This window comes from Sparassis crispa (genome assembly GCF_003851025.1).
Source record: "Sparassis crispa DNA, contig_000008F, whole genome shotgun sequence".
Classification (NCBI taxonomy): Eukaryota; Fungi; Basidiomycota; class Agaricomycetes; order Polyporales; family Sparassidaceae; genus Sparassis; species Sparassis crispa.
Window position 1 is genome coordinate 236,210 of NW_020939755.1, and position 26,428 is coordinate 262,637.

The 26,428-nt window shown below is 51.7% G+C and overlaps 12 protein-coding genes across 12 annotated transcripts; 6 read left to right on the plus strand and 6 right to left on the minus strand.

Moving 5' to 3' along the window:
* Window positions 1-287: 287 nt before the first annotated feature.
* On the minus strand, window positions 288-1,612 carry SCP_0900840 (hypothetical protein; the record flags this gene model as incomplete). Its single annotated transcript, XM_027761317.1, has 3 exons — window positions 288-926; window positions 993-1,212; window positions 1,269-1,612. The coding sequence occupies 3 exons, from the start codon at window positions 1,610-1,612 to the stop codon at window positions 288-290; spliced, it is 1,203 nt and encodes a 400-aa protein (XP_027617118.1).
* A 2,024-nt stretch (window positions 1,613-3,636) lies between these two features.
* On the minus strand, window positions 3,637-4,685 carry SCP_0900850 (hypothetical protein; the record flags this gene model as incomplete). Its single annotated transcript, XM_027761318.1, has 3 exons — window positions 3,637-3,670; window positions 3,739-4,595; window positions 4,659-4,685. The coding sequence occupies 3 exons, from the start codon at window positions 4,683-4,685 to the stop codon at window positions 3,637-3,639; spliced, it is 918 nt and encodes a 305-aa protein (XP_027617119.1).
* Window positions 4,686-4,944: 259 nt separating this feature from the next.
* On the plus strand, window positions 4,945-5,575 carry SCP_0900860 (hypothetical protein; the record flags this gene model as incomplete). The annotated part of the gene is made up of 2 exons (XM_027761319.1): window positions 4,945-5,064; window positions 5,123-5,575. The coding sequence occupies 2 exons, from the start codon at window positions 4,945-4,947 to the stop codon at window positions 5,573-5,575; spliced, it is 573 nt and encodes a 190-aa protein (XP_027617120.1).
* A 1,929-nt stretch (window positions 5,576-7,504) lies between these two features.
* SCP_0900870 (hypothetical protein) lies at window positions 7,505-8,793 on the plus strand (the record flags this gene model as incomplete). Its single annotated transcript, XM_027761320.1, has 4 exons — window positions 7,505-7,630; window positions 7,686-7,871; window positions 7,930-8,533; window positions 8,591-8,793. The coding sequence occupies 4 exons, from the start codon at window positions 7,505-7,507 to the stop codon at window positions 8,791-8,793; spliced, it is 1,119 nt and encodes a 372-aa protein (XP_027617121.1).
* A 1,521-nt stretch (window positions 8,794-10,314) lies between these two features.
* SCP_0900880 (hypothetical protein) lies at window positions 10,315-11,474 on the minus strand (the record flags this gene model as incomplete). Its single annotated transcript, XM_027761321.1, has 4 exons — window positions 10,315-10,838; window positions 10,890-11,145; window positions 11,205-11,264; window positions 11,382-11,474. 4 exons carry the CDS (start codon window positions 11,472-11,474, stop codon window positions 10,315-10,317), a joined length of 933 nt encoding a protein of 310 aa, XP_027617122.1.
* A 656-nt stretch (window positions 11,475-12,130) lies between these two features.
* SCP_0900890 (Conidiation-specific protein) lies at window positions 12,131-12,600 on the minus strand (the record flags this gene model as incomplete). Its single annotated transcript, XM_027761322.1, has 4 exons — window positions 12,131-12,225; window positions 12,280-12,433; window positions 12,489-12,503; window positions 12,559-12,600. The coding sequence occupies 4 exons, from the start codon at window positions 12,598-12,600 to the stop codon at window positions 12,131-12,133; spliced, it is 306 nt and encodes a 101-aa protein (XP_027617123.1).
* Window positions 12,601-13,294: 694 nt separating this feature from the next.
* SCP_0900900 (hypothetical protein) lies at window positions 13,295-13,731 on the plus strand (the record flags this gene model as incomplete). The annotated part of the gene is made up of 4 exons (XM_027761323.1): window positions 13,295-13,426; window positions 13,524-13,549; window positions 13,612-13,618; window positions 13,669-13,731. 4 exons carry the CDS (start codon window positions 13,295-13,297, stop codon window positions 13,729-13,731), a joined length of 228 nt encoding a protein of 75 aa, XP_027617124.1.
* A 3,668-nt stretch (window positions 13,732-17,399) lies between these two features.
* On the plus strand, window positions 17,400-18,004 carry SCP_0900910 (hypothetical protein; the record flags this gene model as incomplete). Its single annotated transcript, XM_027761324.1, has 4 exons — window positions 17,400-17,573; window positions 17,619-17,695; window positions 17,744-17,850; window positions 17,904-18,004. 4 exons carry the CDS (start codon window positions 17,400-17,402, stop codon window positions 18,002-18,004), a joined length of 459 nt encoding a protein of 152 aa, XP_027617125.1.
* Window positions 18,005-18,920: 916 nt separating this feature from the next.
* On the minus strand, window positions 18,921-20,280 carry SCP_0900920 (hypothetical protein; the record flags this gene model as incomplete). Its single annotated transcript, XM_027761325.1, has 7 exons — window positions 18,921-19,022; window positions 19,083-19,170; window positions 19,221-19,327; window positions 19,378-19,464; window positions 19,838-19,926; window positions 19,974-20,115; window positions 20,167-20,280. 7 exons carry the CDS (start codon window positions 20,278-20,280, stop codon window positions 18,921-18,923), a joined length of 729 nt encoding a protein of 242 aa, XP_027617126.1.
* A 1,352-nt stretch (window positions 20,281-21,632) lies between these two features.
* Window positions 21,633-21,972, plus strand: SCP_0900930 (hypothetical protein; the record flags this gene model as incomplete). Its single annotated transcript, XM_027761326.1, has 3 exons — window positions 21,633-21,729; window positions 21,802-21,852; window positions 21,908-21,972. 3 exons carry the CDS (start codon window positions 21,633-21,635, stop codon window positions 21,970-21,972), a joined length of 213 nt encoding a protein of 70 aa, XP_027617127.1.
* Window positions 21,973-22,319: 347 nt separating this feature from the next.
* On the plus strand, window positions 22,320-22,562 carry SCP_0900940 (hypothetical protein; the record flags this gene model as incomplete). Its single annotated transcript, XM_027761327.1, has 1 exon — window positions 22,320-22,562. One exon carries the CDS (start codon window positions 22,320-22,322, stop codon window positions 22,560-22,562), a length of 243 nt encoding a protein of 80 aa, XP_027617128.1.
* A 353-nt stretch (window positions 22,563-22,915) lies between these two features.
* On the minus strand, window positions 22,916-25,864 carry SCP_0900950 (hypothetical protein; the record flags this gene model as incomplete). The annotated part of the gene is made up of 2 exons (XM_027761328.1): window positions 22,916-25,048; window positions 25,124-25,864. The coding sequence occupies 2 exons, from the start codon at window positions 25,862-25,864 to the stop codon at window positions 22,916-22,918; spliced, it is 2,874 nt and encodes a 957-aa protein (XP_027617129.1).
* Between the last annotated feature and the right edge of the window lie 564 nt (window positions 25,865-26,428).

The window sequence follows — 26,428 nt, forward strand, 5'->3', positions numbered from 1 at the left end:
TTACAGTTTAAGATCGAATCGTTCCTTCAATGATGATTCCACCCGGCGGTCGCCAAGCGTAAGTACAATACTCAAAACTTCGCACCTCACAATCCGTTATGCAGGTTATCAACTTATCATCCGACCACCAGTGTATGCAGGTGTATGCGAACATAAGTTCTTAACCAGCAACACTGCGGACAAACTATGAAGGTGCAGAATCGACCCGAATGCATGTAGCTACTGAAACTCTACACATGGGCACAGCCCCGATCCCTTCGATCTCGTACACACCTCATGCGCTAAATCTATCTTCGTGGAATCAGGCGCAACGATGACTGTCCAGAACGCCTCTGCTCCACCTTAGGCTCATGCTCCAAGCTCACATCTCTTGTCCGCGAGCCTAACCCATATGCATCCAGGCGGAACCATGAGGGTATTAGTTTCCACATGCGCTCCCTCTCCCGCGCGGCCCACGCCTCAAGCGACTTCGCGCACGCCTTGCATTCCGAGAATTCTGCGCTCTTCAGCTGCCCTAGCTCCTCGGCGACGTAGAGCGGATCCGAGCAGCCGCGTTCGCGGTCGAACAGGTAGTGCTGCGTCGCGAGGTCAACAAGCTCAGCAAAGTCCTTGCGGCACGCGCCCGCGGACACGCATATCTGGCCGGAGGACCGCCGGCGGTTGTGCACCATCGCGAGATGCGGCGGGAGGGCGGACTCGCGGTGCGTCCCGCTCGCCATGCTCTGGATGAGGCCCGTCACAGCGTGTTGCGATGCCTCTTTCCCGAGCGCGAGCTTCTGCATGTCCGACAGGGAGAGCGACGCGGGCCCAAGGGGCTCGTCATCACCTGGCTCGAATATCTGCGTGAAGTGGTACCGCGAGAGGTCATAGAAGGCGGAGGGAAGCAGTTCGGGGGCGTCAATCTCTCGCGCTAAATTAATTACCGCCTAAGGGCGGGTTAAGCTGGAATGTTGGGAAGAGGTTATCCGGGATTTGAGAGAACAGCTGCTCACGATGGGTGAAGGATATAAGTGCCCGCGATGCGAGGCGTGTTCTAGCTCGTATGCGTGCGCGAGGTCCTCGCGAGCGTCCCATCCCTTCAGAGTCAACGGCCAGGCAATGCTCAGGTGCTCTAGCGCCTTGGCGCGTAAGGAATCTATGATATATTTGGTCGAAATGCGGAGAATGCCAGAAACCACCTGAAAGTCTTCGCGGTCGTTCGTCCCAAGATTTCTGCTAACGATGGTAAGGATTGACGCGAGCCTTGGGGCAGACATACATCAACTCACGGGCCATCATACAGCGCCTTCAGCGTGCAGCTCAAATCTTCTGCCGCGTCCTGGAGATGCAAAACAGGACACCCCTCAAGCATCGTGGATTGCGAGGACACGTCCAGTTCGTCAAGTGCGTCTGAATCCGCAACAGAGGGTAAGAGACGTGTGGCGGGCTGCGGTAACGAGAACAGATCGCGGAAGAAGGCAGATCTCCGGGAGAGTTGCGACATGTGGACGCGAAAAAGCGTGTTCTCTGCTCTGAGAACTATCGAACCGTCCACGAACCAAAGATCGCTGTGTCGCACAAGAGACTGTTCGGTCTCTTCATGATCAGAAGAAGAGTAGTCGGACGCAGACATTTCGCCAGAGCCTGACCGGGGGATGGTGCCTAAACTTGCGAACCGGTAACGAGAGAAGAAATCGAAAATAACAGCGAGAGGAACTATAGCATAGTCAGATGCAGGACAGCGCGAGTTGCCAGATGGAGGCGCAGTTATGATGATTGACAATTTGACATGATGAACGTGACCGTGGCGTTGATTCCGGTGGCGGTGCGATAAGATGAGATAACTTCAAGTTAAGACGGTGGAGGACGACACGCTGAGCTTGTACTCGTGCACGATCCGGTATGAGTGCGTTCTCAAGCATCAGGCGTAAAGCTGGTCTAGTGGCGAGTGCTAACGCTGAGGATTGATTCAGGTTCCTCGACCCCTGATGAACTCGTCACCCTCTTATTTCTGGTGCCGGCCCTCGATATAAAGCACTCTCACCAGCTCATGAGCAATGTCGCTTGGCACGATCTGCCGTCCAGGCAGGTGAGCAATATCCTCGCAGTAGAGTGTGCATTAATTCCAGACTCAATTCTAGGAATGAAAGCTGCTTCAACGTCCCCTACATGTAGCACTCATCTTTGACCAAACTTATTTTATAAGAACAACCCTTCCACGAGACGCTCGCCACCTCGACGTGCAGACGCGTTCTCCGCGACGCATGCGAGCGAGAATAACTCAGTTGTCCCGAGCAGTGGTACCCCCGCGGACGGGCTGAAAGGTTCACGCAGCGGCGGACCCATTAGTAACCCCCTTATTGTAGCGCTTCAGGAGTCTCCGAAGAAGACTTGATCGTGTCTTATAGGAAAGACGGAATAGCAAGGTACTGTACGCCTTCTACCGTTAAGACCAGCACTTATCTAAATTTTTGCAATGCAGCCGAATAGACTCGTCAAACGCATCGGACGAAGGTTCAAAGCACGCAGCCGAAAATTTCCCGGAGGGATATTTTCGGCAGGTCGTACTGGAAGGCAGGAGAGCTCGACACCTCTGTTTTCCATGCAGGCGACGCTGGTCTCCTCGAACTTGAGCCGTCAGGATAAATTTCATGGAGACACAGAAACAGAAACTGATGAGTGCGTGGTCATACAAGTTTCTTAATGTTTATGGCGTGTCTCCTCAACAAAAAATTCATGCTGGCATGCTTGCTGACTGTAGAACCGAAGTCATTCTTCAAGCTCCATGTGGACACTCCACGCAGTGCTTTTTGTTGTATTTCACAGCAGAGGCCTTGTCACTCTGCGCCACGACCGCCAAGAGTGCCGCCAAGAGTGGACTTCAAATCCGTTTGCTGAACAATCCATGTTGCGTATGCCGCTTCTGCAGCGATGTGGAACACAAGGTGCTACCAGTAAATTCCGACCATTACTGACTTACAATCGAAATTTCGGCTCAGAGACCCTGTATCAACAATTCCTCTGAATGAGACTCCGTTCAAGGACAGGCTCAAGGAACTTCTCGAGAATCTCATATTCTTGTCACTCTCAGCACCGGTATTCTCTGAACACGAAGGGTGCTCAGTGGTAGGGGAGGAAGGGTATGTATTTTCAGCTTTTACTAGACGTGACTGTCTTTACATTGTTCCATTCTCATTACAAGTACACTCTATTCTGACTAAAGATGCATCAGACAACTGAAGAAATCACACCAACAGTGCACACACCACCAGGACAATAACTAGTGTCTGGACTCTCTGCCCCTGGCAGGTCTCCCGCGCGAATATTGCCACATGTTCTCGTCATCGTCGTCATTGTCATTGTTGTTACTGTTGCCATCATTGTCACTAATGTCTCGATCAAGGTTCAAGTTAAAGTCGAGCGAGATGGCATCCTCGCTGTGGGCATTGTCGTCGGTATCGTCAGGATCATCCAAGGATGAGATATCCAGATCTGCGTCAAAGAGCGCATCATCTCGCGATTGGCTACGTGTCCTTCGATGTGCACCGGTGTTACTGGGGCGGGCACTGCTCTGGTAATTACCCGAAGTGTCCTCTCCGGAAAGAGGGTCCGAGGATAGTGCATCACGAACTTCTTTCTCCCTCTGCTCCTGATAGTTTAGAAATTCATCTCGGTCTTCACGAGCCATTTCCTATTTGAAAAATGGCAGTGACGTTAGACATGCTGAGAAATCAGTGAAACAAATGTGTAAAACTGTACCAGAGATGCTTCTGAGACATAATAGTCATCCGAGGGAGTGTAAAGAACGACGGCTGAAAAGGAAAATCCATTTCTCTCCAGGCCATAATGTCCCATAAAGCCTTGCGAAAAAGGGGGTTGAAGTCCTCCCCATCATTCATAAGAATAGGCTCGCAGTAGTAGAGGGTCCTCGGGTGAACCCTGGTGAGACTAAAGTACTCTGGCTCTACCTCCTGGTCAACATATGCCCTATATGTAGACACGTCATGGTCCCTTTTCCGCTTCTGCCTTTTCTGTGGTTGATTGCCATCGGTAGGTGGATGCAATTCCGATGGAGAAGGTGGATGAGTCGGAGGAGGAGTGGGCCTCAAGTACTCGAAGACCGAAAAGTATATGCCTAAGATAAGCATCCCGTAGAATGTGTCACCAGTAAAGTGATTGAATGCAAACATTGCCTGCTCGTTCAATTGTGCCAAATGCGACCACACATCCCGTCGTGCTGTGCGATGTCCTTCATCAGACATCCAATTATCCTTGCAGTTGAGGGGTTTGACCTCAAGCCAGAACCCAAGTGTAGGGGATCTGTATGACGGACTGAAGCGATCCACGACATCGATATCATGGAAGAAAGTAACCATGACAGTGAAATCCGGAATGCGACGGTCAAAACGTGTACCAGTCGGTGCTGCGAAGGCTGACTGGGGCTCGCAGCCTAGCGCACGGTCGACATCCAAAGGATCGCCAGCGGTTTCGCAAAAAGTTGTCAATATATGCCCATAAAGCATATACAAGTGGCTTTCTTCTTCCCGCAACGCCCGGGCATGCCCAATCATGACACGAAGTTTATTGAAAAACCCCGCCTTCTGAATCAGGACATTCTGTTCGTACCATAGCATGTTTAGTAACTTGAAGGCATCAGGTGGATCAGGAAGAAGCCTCACGGTCTGAGATTCCAGCGGTTCCGCCATAGGAAATACTGAGATAGTGGATGGATAGGTAAATCAGGGTCCTCTTGGGTGCACGATCAGTAGACTCAGGAGAGGCAATGATGAATATTTCCACCCTGCACTCGTCGTCTTGGCGAGACAGTGAGCTGAACTCCATGATTCATTGTGAACCATCGATCATATAGTGCTGTCCTGCACGTGACTGGCGCTTGAATTTCCAAGTTGAAGAAACCGCCAACAAGAGTGATCAGCTCGTTCAAAGCAGCCTTTATCATCTATCATGTCCTCTCTCGCCTCTGATCGCTACTCCGTCTATGAACGCGACGAGAACGGGAGCCTTATACCGGACGGCGGCTCAGGCTACAGGTTGACCCCCGCTGGCGTGGAAGCGGAGTACCAGGTTTGTGCTGCGTCGATGTTGTCCTGCTGTCGACATTCTGACCTTTCTTTCCACGCAGATGTACCTGAAAAGAGCCAAGGAACGTATGCCCGCTCCTACGACAGAACTTCCCGACAGATACAACCTCACGAATCTCAACGAGTTCAGCCCGAGACCACCCCGCTTACAGTACGGCATTGCAATCGACTTTAACAAGCTCGAGTCCTACGCGAAGGAGAAGAACCTCTTAGAGGCCGCCGCGCGTAAGCGCGGCGTGTCCGTTAGTTCGCTTTCAGACTATGCCATCATCTCCGAAGTATTCAAAGCCCTGAAGGTAGCGTGCAACGCCATTGTTTATTGGTGTGTACCGTGGGTTCCCGAATACAACGGAATGGTCGCACTTTATTCGAACTACACCATCTTTTGGGAACAGCTTGAAGAGCAGGATGAGAAAGAGGTGATCGATATATTGCAGAAGGAGCTGGGCGTTACAGAGGAACCGATGTGGTATTGGGATATTTGCAACCGGTGATGGTGAGTTACGCTTCTTTGTCTAACTTCCGACCCGTTCACAAATATATGCTTTCATAGAATCGCGGTGCACTGGAACGTTCCCACCTACCGTTCTCCTTCTGCGATATCCTCTACATCGTTCGCATTGCTCGCGTCCTCTACACCATTTGCATGATTTGCATCATTCGCATCCTTTACATTACTGACGTCCTCCTTTTCGCACGCATCGTGTTCATTATCAAGTTGTATGCCAAGTGTATAGTAGTTCAAGGATTCTTGCGCTCATCCGTCCACTCCATCCGTTTTTGGTCCGCCTTTGCTGTCTGTTCAACTGTCAATACCCCTCATGCCACCTATCTATAGCGGACCTTGTTGCTTTGTGTTGCTTTGTACCAATTAATAGACCATACCCTAACTTTGTTGGCATTTCAGACACTGACAGCACCAAGCATGAGACAGTGACTGTGAGGGGTCTGGGAGGGGTGAGTAGTGTGAAGGCGCTGTCGCGAGAGGACTTACTCGTCCGAGGTTGCGTCACAAGTGCACGCGTGGCATCGACACCGGACACAGGCTGGCTAGATGAAGCGCGATGGGGAAGGGTCAAAAAGAACTTATAAAGCGAATAGCATGAATGTGATCGAGAACAGTCGCGGAGGGAACGAGAGTCTGCGGCAATCTCTGCGCTCACTGTAACTGTACAAGTAGTTTGCGACGAAGCGAGCTTTTACCCGACAGGACATCAACACGCTGGACATGGTACTTACATGTGCAAATGCCTTCCTAGCATATTTGTTCATAGACGTCTTCTGGTGGGAATGCAACGGTAATTCATAACTCACCACTCAAACATTGTCTGGATGTCGTCAATGGGGCAAAGGCAGTGAGAAATGTGATATACACTAAGATCGCAAACCCTCGTGGTGGTACACATCGCTATGTGTGGTACATTTGTTGACTATGGCTGCTGCCGACGGTTGGTTCAGGCACCAAGTTGACAAACATGGGGAGGGGTTATCCGAAAATTGAGAGAACAGCTGCTCACAATGGTACAAATATCCGAGATGCGAGGCTCTAGCCCATATGCGTGCGCGAGGTCCTGCGAGCGTCCAATCCTGTCAGAGTCAATGGCCGGGAACACACAGATGCTCTAGCGCTTTGGCACGTAAGGAATCTGTAATGTACCTGGTCAAAATGCGCAGAATGCCAGAGACCACCCGAAAATCTTCGCGGTCGTTAGTCCCAAATTTTCTGCTAACGATGGTAAAGATTGACGCGAGCCTCTGGGGCACATATATATTAATTCGCGGGATGGAGACATTTCGTTAGAGATCGAGGGTGATTGGACGTGTGGATTTATAATGAGAGAATTCTGAGAGAGATAGCGTGAGGGACTATAGCATGGTATAAAAGTTAATTACAGAAAGCATATCATTACAGGACGTGACCGCGGTGGCGTTGCGAGTGATTGGGCCGGTGGCGGTGCGATAAGATGAGATGAGTCCAGTCTTATCTCTTTTTCCTGCGAAGGTTCGTTGGATCGGTTGCCATTGTTCTTTTGTCTCCATGGTGGCGTTGGCGAGATGCCAGGCACAATGCACACCCAAGGCAAAGTCGATATCTGATTGGCAGGTCTTTGTCCAATTTGAATAAACTTTTTACCTTGTCTAGCTGACCGCTTCGCAACAGAAAGGGTGAACCACAACCATTGTGCTGTCATGTGGACGTTGTCACTGTGTTTGTGTCCGCAAGAGCACGCGGGTATATAAGACTGAGGTGAGTCCAGTTGGCGTCCCCCCAAACTCTTTCACTTTCTCCCATCTTGCGTCTTGCCTTGCCCCGAGCAGTGCTCGTTCCGCTACCTTCTTTGCCCTCTTGTTGCCAGTCGACCGTTCTCTCGTTCAGCTTCAACGTGCATCCAAGCTTCAGATTCACTGACATTCGATTCGAAATGGCTCGCTTGACAGCGCTTTTTGTGGCTTTTTCCGCGGTTGCTCTCCATGTTAACGGGTTGCCCCTCACCAAGCGCGTCGCCCAAGTGATCTCCGACTCGACCACGAAGTGGGAGGCTGCTTGTGTATGTTCGCACCAGAGTTTTCTGCCGGGTTTGTGCTGATCCCGTTCTTTCCTAGGATACCGCAGGAGGTGGCTCGCAGTGCAACGTGATCGCTGTCAATTCATTCTCGACTCTCTTGGCCGCGCCAGGACCCTGCGCACAGCAGAATGCCGCCGACACCATGGTCAGCCTCGCTAAGCAGCTCAACAGTAACGAGATGATCACGCTCGCCCAAGTTTTCGCACAACAGCCGCGCAACAGCGTAAGTTTCCGTTCCGAACCATGGCCACATCTCACGTTGTGCTAATTACCATCTCCAGCCCTCGTCCCAAGCAGTGCCCTACTGCCAGCAGGCCCCGAACAACACCGAGCTGAACGGTCTCTACCAGTGCCAATTCCAGAGCGTCAACGAGCAGACATTCGTCGGTGGCCTCGCGGTCGGATCTGCAGGCACGATCCCCTTCGGGCTCTCAGCCCCAGTGTCTCCCGCCGGCTCGTGCCCTGCGAACCCCTCCGGCACCATCCCGGATGGACAGCAGCTCGTCGACATCACGCAAAACCCAGGCGTCGGCAGCTCGGGCAGCGGTTCCAGCAACGCCACCGCGAATGCGAGTGCAGCCGCATCGTCTGCTGCCTCCGCATCTGCGACCGTCGCCGCTGTGTCTTCATCTGCGCCCGTGTCCGCATCTGCCCCCGCATCCGCTACTGCTGGCTCTGGGTCTTGTGTGGCGCCTTCTGTTGCATCTTCCGTTGTAACCCCGGTGGCTTCTTCCTCAGCCGCGGGTATGATGGCCAGCGCGTCGGCAACTGCGTCCGCAAGCAGTGGCAACAGCAGCAGCAGTAGCTTCCAGCAGGCGAACGGACAGGCCGCACAGGCCCTGAACGCCCAGTTCGCGAGCCTGACCGCAAACTCGACTTGCAACGGTACGTCGCCTCTCTCCTGACGCGCAGAACGTTCGCTGATCGTGCTCATTTGCATAGCTGGCGACAACGCGTGCATCAGCAGCGGCTTCGCACAATGTGTAAACGGCCAGTACGTGAACCTGGGATGCGCTAGCGGGCTGCAGTGCTTCGCGCTCCCGCTCGTCAACAAGCAGGGCACGTCGATCGCGTGCACGACCCAGGCTGACGCGCTCGCGCGCATCCAGGCGACGGGCGCGCAGGGCGGCGTCACCGGCAACTGAGCGCTGTGCAGTCCAGTTGCATTCCTAGATGGATTGTCATGTGAATGGAGTTGATTGTTATAGTATGTATTTCGTACGAGCGTTATGGCTGTCATTAAGTTCCCATGACTTGTAGCGTTTTCACATTATATTATCGCAACGAAATGTATTTTTCGATGAAGTGCGCTTGGTCTGCTGTATGTGTCTGACTTGCATCGATTTCTCGCGGTAGAACCAGGCCAGAATGTTGAGTTCCTGTTACGGCTCGGATGCCAAAACGTTTCTCTCTTGCTTTGTGAACAATCTCTACGGGTCATCGCTCCAATTCGTCACAGATAAAGGCACTCCTCTGAGCCTGAATCGCCTCTGAATGACCAGCGATGACCTAGGCACACCATGCTCTCGCCGCATCATGATGCCAGTGCCAGTGGCCCGGAGCACCGTGTGCACCATACGGATCCAACATCGTCGCGCGTCGCAGAGGCACACCGATGGCGAACGTACGCAGACGTACGCCGTGCGCAATTCAGATAAGCACTAACACAACGGGTCAGCGGTAGAAGCCTGCCGTCCAAGTTCTCCGAGCGGGTACCTGTATCTTGCAAATAGCGGCAGCCTGAGCGCTGCTCATCGCGGGTGGTTCTAAAGTCCTAACTCCTTTCATAGGAGATGATAATGATGAAATCTGTGTATTTATATGCAAGTAGGTGAGCAAGTGCGCCGAGGAACAGTCATAAACGTATGCTAAAATACGCATTGGTAAGGGGTCTGTCTAGGAAGGATGTGGTCTGTGCTGCCATAAAGCAGCGGTGTCTTATGAGTACTGCGTTGGTCGGTGGGGAGGTTGTAATGTCACAAGCCTTTCATAGGAGACAATCGGCACGGTTTCAGGACAGTAAGAGCCAGAGGCCCTGCCCTGAACAATTGCAGAGATCCAAGTATCAGGGTCAGTGCGAAGTTCCTGCCATTCCTCAGTCATGCAACAGGTCTCGATGATGAGCCGCGTGAACGAGCTTATTCTGGACAGCGATAGCCACCAGGTAATGAAGAGAACCTCTTACCACGGTAAGTCACCAGCTGATATCGCCGTGTTAAATATCACTGCGTATACCCACAAGACTGAATTTTCTCCCGATTGCGGCGGGGAATCCAGTATAATCAACATCTGCCCAGGGAGGGAAGTGTCAATTCCGGACATTCTCGCCGTGAAAAATCTCTTACTGATACGATACCGTGAAAATATAAAATTACAATCTCCACCGAGCAGCTGCAACTCCGAGACCACGCTACATAGGTGAGGTCACAGATTTGCAACTTCCCAGGTAACGGTGAGTAACTGTATATACAACAGACAAAGACAAACCAATAAAACAACCGCAAGACGGACCCGCAGCACAAGGAGACATTACGCGGTAATAGCATCACAGATTAAGCAACAGTCGCCTTGAAACGACGCACAGGTACGAGAGAGTATAAGTACACGGAATAACCGCAGCACGTCGGGAAACCCAATGATCTAACAGGAAGGTAAAAATAGAGGTGTCATCGGAACGATACGCTCGGTGCCGCCGCACCCGTAACCTCCACAGCAGACGGTGCAGCTCCGGGTGCGGACGTCGAGCACGCACCCAGCGGGCTCGGAAGGGACGCGCGGAAGGCGGAGTGCGAGGACCAGAACGAGTCGTACGTGAGGCCCGAGGTCGTCGGCGCCCCGAGCGCTGCAGACACTTGGCCAATGGATGTCAGCGGCGTGTACTGGAAGGGCGATGGCGCAGGACGCGAGGTATTGTTTGGGGATGAGAAGGGGGACGGGCTTGGACTCGGCATGAACGACTGTGAGGACGAGTATGCGGGGAGCAGTTCGCCCGAGGCAGAGGAAGAGGTAGGTGCGTGGATGTCGCTTGGGTGTTTCGGAGACACTGAGCCTCTTGAGGAGGGGTCCTTGGGATTGGATAGAGTCGAGCCTGTGCTTGATAACGGTTGTACGCTCGAGCCTCCGTTTGTGGATGTTGACCCTCGGGAAGAAGATGCTACGGCAGCGTCTTCATTGTGCACTACGTCTCGTGCTGCAGACATTTTAGTGCATGATTCCTTACGATACAACTGTATCAGCATACCAGGGCCTACAGACGATCCTGCTTGCGGATTGCCAGAATTGGAATTGGCGCCATGCCAATCAACCGTTCCCGGAGCAGGATACTCTATCTTCTGGATGCTGACGGGAAACAGAGACGATGATCCATTTGGGCTGGCACTGCTGAAAGGGTGGAAAGAGACTCGCGCATTGCGCCGTCCTGAATGTATGGGAGGCGGTCGATGCTTTTGGGTATGGTGAAAATACAGATTCTCCACCTCATTAAGGGTCTGCCTTTGCTGCGACACAATTCAAGTGTCAACACAATCTCAACGGGTTATAGGTATTACCGGCTCACCCAGCCATGCTCAACTTTCAACTTCGCATACTGTAGACGGAGACGTAGTTGTCCGGATAACTGTGAGATCCAGTGAACCAGTAAGAAAAATTCATGGATATTTTCCGCACAATCCAGTAGACCAGTGTAAATGTGTCATGTTAGCGGAAGCGTCGAGCACGGGCCGACATCACTGACATAGGTCGCCCTGGCTCTCTCGGGAGTCAACTTCCTGCGTTTAGGATCGGGCTGAGACGTGGAAGCTTGCGTGTCAGACGATTCCCCCGCCATGAGACACGAACTGAGGAGGGAGTGACGGTAGCGCGTTGGGAAAGTCTGTCGTCAACCTGCCGTGCGGTAGGAGCGAGGTCCGGCGATTGCCTTGGCTGAACCTTCGCGCACTGGCGTGTCGGGTCATGTGATGTGCATTTAGTTTGACACTGCGCTTGGAATTCCTCCGCAAGAAAACTGTCTCTGCTCCCCATTTCTGACTCTGTCTCATTTACCCTTGGAGTGGTAGAGGGGGTGAAAACTGCGGCTGCTTACCACAAAAAGCGTTCATGGCTCCCTTTGCCAATTCTCCCCGGCAGCTGCAGCAGTGCAGCTAGGCAGGCTGCGGGAACAAGAGTATTTAGCAGCGAGCCGCAACAAAATTCCAGCCTCCTTTTCGACTGGAATCGAACGCGCGATGCAAATCCTGCCGTAACAGTTGTGACTTAATATTGTTCACAAATATTGATATCAAGTATTTGGTTGGTTAGTAAATATTAACCCTCTCCCTCGCGCTCTGTGCGCCATTGATCAACGCACATTGACTTCATGGGTCGGTTGAAGCGAACTCAATCATATTGAGACCCCTTCGGTTGACCTCTGGAGCCGATGTTACCACTCACTCCGTTTAAATTTTAGGAATTGTCGTTCTACCATTGACAACGCTCGTAGAATATTTATAACTTCGAACTATTGCGCAGAATAACTCGTAAGGTTAGAGTGCATCGTGCTCTTCCAAGTACTCCCGAGAATTGTTCCTGGATTCCTGGGTCTATCAGAGTAAAGGTGAGTATCGCATTGTCGGCCGTATGAATTATTGACTCACTCTTCAAGGCAGCCATATGTTCTGCGTTGATGTGAACCTCATTCTTATCGTTCTCGTAGGCTTGATGGGTATCGGACTGGCTCTCGAGCTCATCGATAACCTGGCGGGAGTGCTCCTTGGCTTCGTCAGAGACGTTCGGGTTATTAATGGCAGTCTTCCGACACAAAGGTGAGCTTGAACATGCCGAGGGCGAAAGGGAACGGAAGTACCTTGTGGCCTCCAATCTGGCGTGGGGAGAGACATGGTGATAGCGTATGGTGGTACTAGGAATGGTGGTACTGGTGGTTGTACGAGATAAAGTGCAGGGTACCAGAGCGGCATTGAAGGCGGTATATATACTGTAAGGGGGGCCGTCTTGGTGACTTCATGATGACGAACCGGCTAAACGTCGATGACAGAAGTCCTCTACGAGGATTGCCAAAGAAGGTAGATCCCTTGCCTGTTTCGACACGTTCGTCTCAAGGTGGTGGCGCAAGTGGCGCACTCACCCCAAGTATGAGGTCTGAGATCTGAACTTTGAACGCTCAGCTCCACGAGCAGTAGGACTTGTGCCTGAGCGTGTCTGCACTATATTTATATCGGGAAAGAAGTTAGAAAATATGCAGAACTCGTTCCGACGTCGGAGTTCTGCAGACGCAGACACATGTTTCCTAGGTGGTATGGTTTTGGTACGAAGCGCGCTGGGTTTACTCCCATCTTCATGTGAAGGTCACATCTACACTGGTAGAGAGCGGGGAAGACCGATGCCTCGACCATTGCACTCTACCTATGGGGTAAAAGTGATTCTTGATGAGCCGGGGAGCTGTTCAAATCCAACGCGCTACATAAGGAGTCGTGTATGCCATGCCTTTGTGAATCGCAGAGAACGCGATCAAATTGGGCAAATCGCGATCTGTCACAGGTTGTTACGTCCACGTGATCCCAAAGCGGAACTGTGGCGTCAGCCACTAGCCCGAGTACAAAAGGCCAACATGCGACGCGGACTCCCCCAAACGCATCTTGACCTTCAACTTGCATGTCCCCACTCCCTTCACGTATCTCAATCAATGGCCACTCACCTATCCTCATCCATTCCCTCATCGGCGTGATGCACGGTCACTTACTTTCGGTCTCTGGCCGTTGTCGCCCAGAACGTTTGGCCACCAAGGTACGTCTTCGCTGCGCACGCTATCGACATGTGCTGACTGTCGCCTCTTCTCCCATTCATCCTCGCTGTCGACCCACATGGCGGCTTCGATTAGTAGGTCGTGCCACACCGGAGTCAAGACAGGTGAGGTATTGATGTGGCGTCGTGGTCCGAATGTTCGTGTGGCTGACCATCGACATATACAGGCAACTGGTGCGCTGTTCGGCTTGTGTGCGTCAATAACATTCCAGAACGTTCAGCAGCGTAGCAAGAACACTTCGACAAGAACATCCTCAAGCCCGACGACACCGACGCCAATGGCCTGATCAACGGGCGAAGAGGTATTCGACGTAGGGGGTCGAAGAAGAAAACAAGAGCAGTGGAGGCACACGACGAAGAAAATTGCTGATCGACGGCGAAGAGGCACGCGACGTAGGAAGTTGAAGAAGAAAACAAGAGCAGTAGAGGCACACGACGAAGAAGAAAACGGCCGATCGAAGTCAACAGGAAGAAATAGGAGTTAGATAGAGGGTACAAGGTGCGTCCCGAGGTACGGATCGACGAGCACTTTCGCCCGTCGGTCCTGGCGCAGGCCTTTTCGTGGCCCTCGGGATAAGTACCCGCCGCCAATCGTGACGAGCACGCGGCGGGGAAACCAACGTGCGCCGAATTTATGTCTTCGCTATTGTTTGCATTATCTATCTTCTCTTCGTTACGTTGTTTGTCGTGTCGGAGCGCAAGAGTAGATATTGTTAATGAATTGCTTGTCCACCAGCCGCCGGAAGTGCGCCTGAGTTGTCGCCGACACGTTAGCAACATAAGTACACCGACCAACCAGTGTCCAACGACGCATACCGGACACTGGAGAACTGCGCCTGCGCGTCCCGTGTTGTACACGACTTGGCAGTCCGGCGTCGGACAGTAGTGAAACTGTCTGACCGCGTGTGGATGTGAGCAAAAAACGCAGCAGCGAGCAGTCGCGTTTCCTAGGCCTCCGGTGGAGAGAGGAGGTCGTGCAGGACCGATGTGTGGGGATCGGGTTGCCACATGCGACCTGCTGACCGTCTCTGCCCACCGATTGGATGCAAAGCAGACTCGACAGGGAAACGTCCGGTCCGGATAGCAGAAGGAGCTGAAGACATGATCTGCAGTAGGAATGCCCGCAAGGCAGTAATACACCCGGGCCGCCGCCTTGGATCAGGAGCCGCAGGAAGAGCACAGGAATGGTCTAGTAGCAGATGGAGGACTCAGTCGACATTCTGCCGGAGGCGTTTCTTCGGCACTCTCCGACATCAGCAAACTCACACAAGTATGGTTTGGTCTGGTGCGTATGGTTGCTATGGTTAGTGTGGCACCACACTGAGCCATACTCCACCATACATTCTGATTCCCTGCCACAGTACAACACAAGTAAGATATACTGTAATTTATTGCATGAAATTGACTACATCAGCAAAACCCAACTTTTTCTTACAGAGCTATTTTGACTTTTCGGTCTTACAACCCTTATTTAAGGTAATAAGTCTTCAAATAAGTGTCAATAAGTCTGATTTCAGACACTCATGTAATATGCATTAGGCTCCTTTTTGACCTTATACCCTTAAATAAGGATTGTAAGTCCATTTAAGTCATTTAAGTACCTTTTTAAGTAAAAGTTGGGTTTTGCTGATGTACTGTACATGTAGAGAATGTGCTACTGGCCACAGGGCAACTGACTTGACTCTACATTCTGTCGAGCTTGTTTCATGTTCGAACTTTGAAGCATCCGGGTGCGCTAAGTCCACAAAGCATGTGACTTTGTTGAACAAACCAAATAAGTCACAATACATTAATGCTCAGCGATGTCCTCTGAGACTTGTCCGTCTTTATTCTAACCTAATCTCACTGGTCCCCACTTCAAATCCTATGGATCGTCGTTCAGCAACTTCGGACCTTTGCTGCCGATGCTGGTGCAAACGGGGCAAATGGGGTACATGATGAATTACAACGAGCGGGGAGCTAACATTTTCTTCAGATCAGGTCTCCTAAAGCACAATCATGCGTTCTTTCTCCAGCTCGGATGGGGGGCGAAAGACCTTGGTCGCCGCGCTCCGTTGCATCTCATGGTCAGTCACTGAAGTTGCGCAACACTCAGAAGATGCAACACACCGTCTACCCGCCTCTGCCTGAGTCGATGATGGAGGAGACTGCTTCGCAACGACCGCCATCCCCTCAACGCTCAATTGCACCATCAGAATCAGCTTCTCAGATGACAAAATCGAGGTACAGAGCACCTACCACCAAGGAGCCCTCTCAGAAAGCACGTTTGGTTAGAAGCACTACTGAGGTCAATGCTATCCCGCAGCAAGGAGCTGTGGCTGAGTACTATGCAGAAGCAAGGTCACAACATGATGGTGAGCGGAATGAATAACCATTCGTGCCGGACTCTTACTTAAACCTCTCAGGACGCTCGCAGGTGCCGATGTCACAGGGACCCATGTCGCAGGTAGCCATGTTGCAAGGACCAATATCGCAGGCACCCATGTCTCCTTGCAGCTATATGAGTCAGGTTCCTCCCCTCAGGACTGCCGCTACAAATGAGGAGCTGCAATGTGCCGCTGCCGCTGCTTTGTCCCCCACGCGATCGAAACATTCCAACCACAATCCGGAAGCCACCCCAACTCCATCGCGCCCCACATCTCTCTCACGTGGCACTCGCATCAGCTCATGGGCAGTCGGTACGCCCACGAGTGTGCGCGGTATGTGAAATGTTACATCGACCAGTGCGTATGCTGTACCTGCTCTTGTAAGGATCATCATGACGGCAATTTCCCTCAGTGATGATAAGGTCGAAGAGAACCATCTAGCTATGTCGTTTGATGTCACCTGTCATGTATGGGAGGTAACTGTTTCAATCATTTGACATGATGGTCGACGTCTCATTGATATCCGTACCACAGGAACAATTCAAACTCCCAGACATCCACCACGGCTGCCCCCTGCCCGGAGAGACTATTGGGTGGCGCCTTAGTCACCTCTCACAGAACCTTTTACACAAGGCCAACTCAGACACGCCCTGGGCACTACGCCCGCCCCCGCATGCCGACGTGCTCTCTGCGATGCACGCGAGTGAGCACAATGCGATTGTGGCCGGCGGGGGCCCGCACGCCGCACGCGTGGAGCACCACTGCCACACTCGAGCATGCTCACGGTTGTGCCATCACTCTGTGATTGAGCTTGGTTGCCGGTGTCTTCAGTTGCCATACCGTCCCTGTAGTATTAGCTAGTAGTGTCCTAATATATTTCATATATTCAATTATCAAAAATTGGACCATTGTGGATCTAGTATGGCTCGAGTATGGCCCGAGTATAGCTTGAGTATGGCTCAAGTATGGTACCAGACTTCTCTGTCTGGTAAGTGTATGGTGTCACAAAATGCATCGTGGAAATACGTAGGTCAAATGTAGTGCCACGAGCGTTTGTGGCGGCGTGGCGCATATGGTGCATCTGGCACCAGACTCACCAGACTCGTGTGAGTTTGCTGATGGAGGCGAATTCATGCGAGACTACTACCGCTGTTCTACGTACAAATTTATCTTGATTTCCTCCGCCTGAACATGTGCTCTAAGCTCACTGAACCTCTCCTGGAAGGTGGATTCTTACCTAGCCGTCATGTTCAAGCGTGCAATGCATTCCGTCAGCAGCCTGCCTCATCCGCAGTATTAATACTTCTCTTGCTCAGGTGGTAAATCTTGCGTTATCTCTTTTGTTCCCAGTCCTGGACACGATGGTTGTGAGATATCACATTCCTTCTTTTGCGTAGAAAATGTATCGGTTTCCTTGACGTTATGAGCCACTAGTACATCTTAGTATTGAACACTCACTGCCTGCCTTCCCCTTAGCAGAATCCAGCCAATAACGTGCCCTTGAAAGCTTGAACAGACACCAACAGTGCATTTCATAATTGCATGAAATGCCTCTCATCGCGCTCAATCGGCGATGTCCATCGATACCCATGGTACCATATGTCTTCTATTTCAACCATATCAGGGTTCAGCCATTCTTCTTGCTGCAGTACCCCCCCCCCTCTTCGATGAACGTCTCCAGCATGAATATCAAGATTGGTGTATTCTATATCAACTATGCCCGCACGAGCCGTACATACTTTACGCTGGATGTTGACAGTACAGTACGTCTCCAAGGATCTGTCCACTGATATGATTATTTGATCTAGTATGATCTTCCATCGCCGCAGATCACCATTAAGGTGCTAAGGCAAAGTATCAATGCATATAATAAAAGTACCGCTACGTAAGTGCTCAGTGCTTTATCTCGGTATTGCTCTGAAGGAGTGCACAGCAAAGAGTCTGGGGACTTCAGTAAGATGACCACGAACGAGCCGCTGAGTCCGGATACACGGACACTCAAAGCATGCGGCATCGCTGATGGCCAGTCTGTGATTGCAAGTACGTGGTACGATCGCGCAATCGCACTTGGTACTGACTGTCAAACTGCGCAGTCCAAACCAATACAATAAACCCCATCTTTCGAATAATGCCAGTAGATTCTCCTGGCGATGGCAGTCCGGACATCTTCCTGTCATCTCTGCCGAAGCAGTAGACGGCGCTACTGGAATGCAGTAGGCTGCTGATTCATGAGCACATAGAGAGGCTGACAGGTCTCTTCACCAGGTGTCACTATCCCACCCTTCCTTGAAGCTTGAAGTCCCAACCATGCAGCTTCCGCCAGTTTACCTCCTTCGCCCTTGCAGTTATTTTTTCCTCGGCAAGTAGTGTACAGTGGAATTTTACCACAATTGTTCCGGAGGCAAATATACTTGCGCATACGCTCGCAGTCATACGCCGACAACCAAACAGCCATCGCCAATTCTCTGTTATAGGTGTCGTATACGAGCATCTTGAATTGCACCAGCAACTTCTCATGTAACTACTGGCTGTGAGGCCTTGAGGCGTATGTACATCAGGGTACACACAGAATCTCTGTGCGAAGCTGTTATGCCACCTTTCGGCTTTCTTCCGAGCCAGCTACGTCCGCCAGGCCACACGACTGACTGCCCATTTTTCATTCTCGTTGTCTGAGAAAAGAGTAATCACAGTATACATTATCTTCATCTCAACGGAACTTCGGCTTCGCTCTCTCACCTATGCGGGACTTCCGCCATATTTTTCTAACAGTGCTTCGGGTATTTTCATTATGTGAGCATCCTAGAGTTGTCCGTTATCCGTCCTCTATCAATTATCTCTCGAGGCACGGAACTCCCAGTGTTTTCATTCACAACCTCATTTTCTTGAACTTCTATCGCAGACGCTGTGCTGTACATCCTGATGGCCGTGAGTCTCGTCCTCGAAGGTACTGACTGTGACCTTGACAAAGGAAACAAAGGTGCGTACCTCGCACTGAGGAGATGAAGGGATGGGATACTGAAAGCTCGCCGGCACAATGGTATACATTCACTTCATACATGTGATTCAATGAGGAAGTAAAACAAACTATACAAATTTTCTGGAAGTATTATTCAAAGCCTGCTCAGGGATTTATTGGCTGATCGGAGAACTGGATCGTGGGCTAATATGTCCCAAATTGCATCCGCCAACCTTTTAGGCTGCATCTGTGGGACCTCCGGATAGCGCCACATCAACGCTCTGGGGGACATTCGAAAGGAATGAATCTGACTCACCATGTGCCCCGCCCCCTCCACACGTCTAGCTGATGTGTACTCTCCTTTTGCACAGACATTGAGCACATAGTCTTGCACAGCCCGTGGTCTAAAAATGATCAGCAATCAAGGTGTTCTGATAAGATGTTGGAAGCATACAGGAAATCATCAATAGTGCCATAAATAAAGTGTACCGGCATCGTCGCACAGAGGGTCGGCAGGAAATCGTATGCTCTTCGACTTCCCAGTTCCTCCATATAAGTCGCCTACCAACATATCAGAGAAGGACGTCACCATTCATTTGTTGATCACTCACAATTTCCTGGACTTTACTACACTTTAATGTCACACCGTCCTTCTTGTCCGGATAGTAGGCAGTGGGTAGATCCCGTAAGCCGTATTCCTGTATCAAGATCACCGTCAATTCTTTCTAAACGTGTTAGAAATGTTTTCTTATAATGAAAATACAGAGTACCCTCTGATCCCATGCCCTGTACGATGAGCGAGCTCGGCAAGCTGAGAGCGCCTCAGCGCGTGAAGGCCATATATCCCGTCGAGCATTGGTAGTCGCTAATAGCCTCCCACGGATATCTCTGGCAAAAGGGGAGTGTGGATATAGTACGGGATCTACCAGTATGGCACCAATAAATTTCAGCTTGGGAGTGTACGTTCCACCGAGGATGCTGGACATATATGAGCATGATCACTAGTGATCATAGCTCATATAGTGACAGTACACACATTGCTGCGCACCCCATCGAATGTCCTATACTTACTATATTGTGCGTGCTAAAGTCAACGTCGACGCCCGTGCCGAGACCGGTGAGGAATATGTGTACAGCGCGGACATACTCCTGGCAATCAACTGCCATACGGTGAGCACATATCCGGAAGATCCCATGCGAGACTCACAGACAGAATACCCATGCAGCAACGTCTTCTCGTTCAGCACCGCCGCCGCTCCAGCGTTTGGCGAATCAATGCTCCAGGCTTCTCGTATCCGAGGTTTTCCTTCGCGCCCGCCATTATCATACAATTCCTCAATGGTAGGCTCCTACTGTTCTTTGTGAAATCCTGTTCCGCGAGTGAAGATTAAAGTTAATACCGCTGGATCTCCCGAGACGTCTGCTTCAGATAACCAGTAACGCTTCGCTGTGATGAAAAGAGGATAATTCGGGCGAGGGTCGCAGATGTAGGCTTGGCAGTTGAGTGTAGGCATCCCAGATAAACAGAGACTAAGAGGGCCATGAAAATAAAAGTCTCAGAGGATGCTAGGGATGATCATGAAGGTGTTTATATGGATGCCAGGGGTAAACCAGCGCTCCAGGCATTTTGTCTTCGGGCACCGTGAACTCTTGAGTACTTCAAACTTGCCCTGATTAGGATCGTTGATCAATGTAGGCGCCCACGTGATCGGATGTGTGCGCTTGTGAGCCGCCCAATCAAGTCTGTTGCAACGTTCCATAACCTGTTCCCCGAGAGTCGGACAAGCTTTACCTGTAGGGGGATACTATTAATTTATCACTGAAGTGGTCTGGCCCTCAGAGTGAGCCCCATCAACGACCGGTGCGGTCAAGAGCTTCATTGATGACAGTTGCAGCTGTTCCCACTTGACGGCCCGCAGGCTCACATGCAAAAGTTAACACTAGGTTAACCCTCTCTTTCGGCAAAATCCTATCAAAGGTGCTCACCATTTCTCCGTGTGCCTCGAACTTCCAGCTTCTAACGAACCGCGCAAGGAGCTGCGTTATACTCAGACTTTCTATGTTTGACTTGATTTTCTACCGCACTGCATGAAAACTACGGCTTTTCACCACGGTCATCGATGTGTCCGATATAATGAGCCTCAACAAGGACTTGCGGGCAATGGCATATGCCAAGAAGTCGCTGAATGGAAATATGAACAAGGAGATGTACGGGAACCGAGTGCGCAATTCTTGCCGATGGTGAAATCATCGGTGCATACCAAGGTAAGTATTCAGGTTCTCAAACAAGACAGAGTCCAATGTTTCAGGCTGGCCTGTGATTTTCATCATCGCTCCTCGACTCCATTTCGTATATAGAAGACCTGGGGCTGGTTGAGGGGGATGTGTCTCTCGAGAATGTGGGCACAGACGTAGCTGGCGGTAGCCAGGGACTCCTGAGAAATTGGAGTGCTTCATTGGGTGCGTCGTCGGTCTTGTGTAGTACGCCGCAGATTTATTTGATGAGAACTGGCGGAAGACCTTCTCGACACTTTCTGCGAGACGTAGGCATGTCCGTGCCTATTTCACAGGTGCACTTTTTTGTAAACATGTTAGAAAAGATGAAGAGCTTGCGGCAGTTCTGCAGACGGATGTCTCCTAGGTAGTATGATTTGGTACCAACCGCGTTGCACCTAATACACCACCACCACCACCCGCAGTGACGAATACGCGATACGCGTTATAGGGCGTTACGTCCACGTGATCCCAACGGAAGTGACCGCAGCGTCAGCCACAACTAGTACAAAAGGCCAAGTGGCGACCCGGGCTCCCCAAACGCATCTTGACCTTCAATTTGTACGTCTCCACTCCTCTCATTTGTCCATTGATGGCCACTCACCTGTCCTCGTCCCTTCCCTTGTCTGCCTGGTCCATGGCCACTATCCTTCATTGGCTTACACGATGTCACGACATTGGCCACCAAGGTATGTCGACGCCGCGCACGCTATTGACACGTTCTGACAGTCGCATCCACTTTCATTCATCGCCGCTATCAGCTTGCGTGGTGACTTCGACTACTGTGCCGCGCCACATTCAAGTCAAGACAGGTGAGGTATCAGTGTGGCGTCGTTGTTCGTGTGGCTAACTCGTCGACATTTACAGGCCATGGCAGTAAGAGTGTACCTCAAGCTCAAGAAGGAGTCAACAGAAAAGGCGTGCAATCGTAAGGTGTGTGATCGACAAGACCGACAACAAAGTATTGTGGCGCAGTCAAGACCGACAGCGAGGACCTCCGAGGCTGTGAATATATCAAGGGTGTGACCTCAAGAAGTACTCGAGCATGGCAGCGAAGTAAACATGCAAGCGGTCTAAGCAATCGGTGCGTGGTTCGGCTTGTGTGCATCAAGGACGTTAACGTTCGGCAGCGCAGCAAGAACACCTCGACGCGAACACCCTCAAACCCGACGATGCCGACGCCGGCGCCCCGATCAAGTAGAACAAGGGGTGAAGAGGTATCCGACGTAGGAGGCGAAGAAGAAAACAAGAGCAGTGGAGGCACACGACGAAGAAGAAAATGGCCGACGACGACAACAGGAAGAAGCAGGAGTTAGATAGAGGGTACAAGGTGCGTCCCGAGGTACGGATCGACGAAGCGCTTTCGCCCGTCGGTCCTGGCGCAGGCCTTTTCGTGGCCCTCGGGATAAGTACTCGCCGCCGCTCGTGGCGAGCGCGGCGGGGAAACCAACGTGCGCTGAATTTGAGTCTTCACTGTCTTCTGTTTGTTACGTTGTTTGTCATTCTCGGGCTTCCACGTTAGTAGACTTGGTCCATGATTTACTTGTCCTTGTATACTAGTCACTGGAATCACCCCTGGCCTGTTGCTATGACAGCTTGAAACGTCAGTACCATACACCGTCCAATGGCCACTACTCCAACGTTGCAGTAGCCGGACGACGCTGTGGCCACTGTTGTCGTACCATGAGTCCTCGCTTTGATGTCAACCAGAAGGTTGATCATTCCACGGTGGGCACTATCAGCCCCGTGGCTTGCAAATTTATTTAACAGACCATCAGCGCAGAACCTAATGTACAAGAGAAAAGTCTTGAACATCCACATTCGTGCTGACAGCAGTCGCACTGAGCAGAGCCACGTTCACATGTTCGTGGATGTTCAGGCGCCAATACCTCCATGGGCCCGACGCATATGCTCGTACACCCCGCCTCCAGTCCCGGAATCCGAGAACGTCTCCATGCAGACCCAGCACATGTGCGTTCCACACCTGACGCACTTGATATGGTTGCAGCCTCCGTTCTTCTGCAGGTCTGCCTTGCACTTCGGACACGGTTTGATGCCATTCTCCAGCCGCCATTTGTTATATGCCTCGTGCCCGCCGGAGACGTTATCATGATATTCTGCGCAACTCATCCCCTCGTGGAACTCGCAGTGACACGCCGGGCATATCCGCGCCACGCACACAGGACACTGGAGAACCGCACCTGCACGTCCCGTGCGGTACACGACCTCACAGTCCGGCGTCGGACAGTAGTGGAACTCGTCTGGCCGCGCGTGAATGTGAGCAAGGAACGCAGCAGTGAGCAGTCGCGTTTCCTCCGGTGGAGAGAGGAGGTCGCGCAGGACTGATGTGGGGATCGCGTTGCCACATGCGACCTGCTGACTATCTCTGTCTACCGATTGGATGCAAACCAGACTCGACAGGGAAAAATCTGGTCCGGCGGATGATAGCAGAAGGAGCTGAAGACATGACCTGCAGTAGGAATGTCCGCAAGGCAGTACGCTCGGATCAGATACGTCGCAAAAGCAGACGGGACAGCATGCGTCGTCGGACAGCACACCGCTAGACGACGACAAAGATGCGACGGCGCGACGGACGCGTTCTACGTGCACATCGTCCCCGCGCACCACCAACGTGCGCGCGACAACGTTGAGAGACAGCTCCGCTGACCCTGCTGCTTCTTGAAGGGCATGCATGCGGTTCATCACCTCAGGCAGAATACCCCGCTCGAGAGGTATGCTGTGCCGCTGTCCCTTGATAATCGCGAGACGGACCAAGATGCGAGCCCTGGCTTGCGACCTCGCATTAGACGGCCCGAATAAACGAACGACACGAGTGCGCGGGTCCGTTTTGACAAATATTCCAACCTCGTCGCACGTATCCAAGAAAGTCCTCCCATCGCTTGACTGGAAGTACTCGTCCCAAAGTGCTCCTCCAGTGGTGACATCAGAAATCAGGATCTCACCATCCAGCAGCCGATCTAGTTGTAATTTGGCACGACCAATAGCCTTTGCATTTGCTCCATATATGCGGTACCCGACGGAGTCGAGCAGCTCTCCCGCATCACCGCGGTCGTAGAATCGCATCTTGCATCCTTCCAATGTGGCGCACAGGCGTTCGAGGTCCTCCTTGATGACAACATATTGGGCTTTCGGGAGCACGCCCTTCACGGCATGCACGACATCGAGGTAGATGGTACTATATCGCAAGAAGGCTTGAGATTTGCGATGAAGCGCATTCACGGCGTCGGCAGCGGCCTCTGCAGTGCCGAATTGCGCGAACGCGGTGATCTTGGTTCTGGATGCAGTTAAATTGGGTAACACGTCGAACGCGTCCAGCGCACCATGTCTTCGCAACAGGCTCTGTATTTCCTCCAGGCTCGCTTGCTCGTCATAGCTGAGCTGCCCGATCTTCAGCGAGCCCGTGAGGCACCAACGGGACAGGCGGGTCTGAGTGACATGCACCGGCAGGCCCTTCAACTCCACGGCGAACGACGTCCTCTGGAAGGGAGACGGTGTCTGGAAGGTGGCGGATACCTTCCGACCATCGTATTCCTGCCCATTGATCCTCTGTGCAACCGCCTTAGCCGCAGAGATGGAGTCGAAGTGGGCCCATGCGACGCGACTCGGCGCAAACCAGGTAAGCTTAACTTTGTTGCTTTGGAGAACTGCTGCACCACTGGCCCCACGGCGCAGATCGAGACGTACGGAGAGCTTCAGAGCCCCGAGCTTCTTGCCATCAAGCTTCTTCACGGCCATGGATGCGTGGTCTGGCGATGTATATTCGACAAGAGCAGTGGCTGTCGCAGCTGAGACACGTTCTGTGAGGTTCGCGGTCTTCAGGTCACCATGACGCTCTGTCAGCTCTATGAGTTCGGCTTGAGTCATCGTGAGCGGCAGGTTTGAGATAATGATGCGGGGAGATTCGAAGGCGGTGATGACACTGTCGATGGACGCGCCCGAGGAGAACTGAACGCTGCAGCCAAGGAACTGTCGGGATATAATGGAATCCTGCGGGGCTTGTCAGACATCTGTAGCCTAAACAAGATGCATCGAATTGGGATACCATGCATACAGGAAACATACCTCGCCTGACCCTGTAGAGTGTACATTTCTTGGATCGGAAAAAGTAAGAGCGATTTGCGAGTTTGACGGGAGGTCGTCCTGAGAATGATTTTCATCCGCGGCGTCCTCAGTAATAGCAGTCGCACTTGGTGCATATCGTGCTGCTCCACTAGTACTGTTGGTTTTTATCTCGACAGGTGCGGGCTGCACAGGGGCTACATGGGGAAATAGACAGGCGGCTCCCTGTGTGCATCTTCCCTGGACGAAGAACTTGCAAGGGCCAAAGACGGACACTTTTCCCGCCTTCGACGCACTCCAAGACTGTTCATTCGAAGGCTGCAATCCAGTAGAAGAGATGGAGAGTAATGAAGCAGTCTTGAGAGCCTCTGGGGTATGCAAGAGACGACATTGATCGCCGAATCGACACGATCCTTGTCGAAAATACAGGCATATCGCGGCATCGTCTATGTACTTGTCTGTCGGCGTAACTTTGGAAGAAACAGGTGATATCAAGATCGGCGATTTTAGCTCAGCCGCAGGAGAGTCGGGCACGACGTGCCTGTCTCGACACCGATCTCCAAATCGACAGTCACCACGAACGAAGTGGACACAGAGCCTGTTAGCATTCGTAGAGAACGTCGATGGTGCCAGTGTTAAGGGCGCATGGGCAATTGTATTCGGAGGGTGATAGAAACGGCATTGCTGTCCTCTAGCGCATCCGTTACGCAGATAGAAGGAGCAAATTGGACTGCGCGAATCCATAGAATGAGAGTAGTCCCAAGGTTGTATGGGTCGCCGACCGCGAGCAAAGGAGAGGAATTCGGCCACGAGGGAGGTGTTCTTTAACTCATGGCTGAACTGGCGCTGGAGACACGTTCCGAACACGCCTCAGAAAGACGTAGACGCTGCCAAAAGAACTCAGCATTCAGAAAAAGACAGGAAAAACGTCTTTTGTCGACAATCACCTCCTTTCGCGGCATTACTACATAGGTACTTGCCGCTACCAGCATCTCGCTGCGCACTAAACGAGTGCCGAACGTTAAATTTCAATGCAACTCATAAGGCAGGGTATTAGTACTAGCTACAGTACGTCCTTCCCAAGTATCACTGGTGCTACAAAGTCCAATTGAGTATAGAACTAAATGCTCCCAACTAGACCGGGTATGTTCAGAGAAGTGTCTGAGCATCAGATGACCGGGAACGACATGCTTCAGCTAGCATTTTTTAACAGGGATACATATCTCCCACGGGTGCCAGAAGCGTTCAAAGATTAGCTACTCAGACAACACTCACAGTAGCCTGGAGCGCAGGAAATTTGCAAGTATT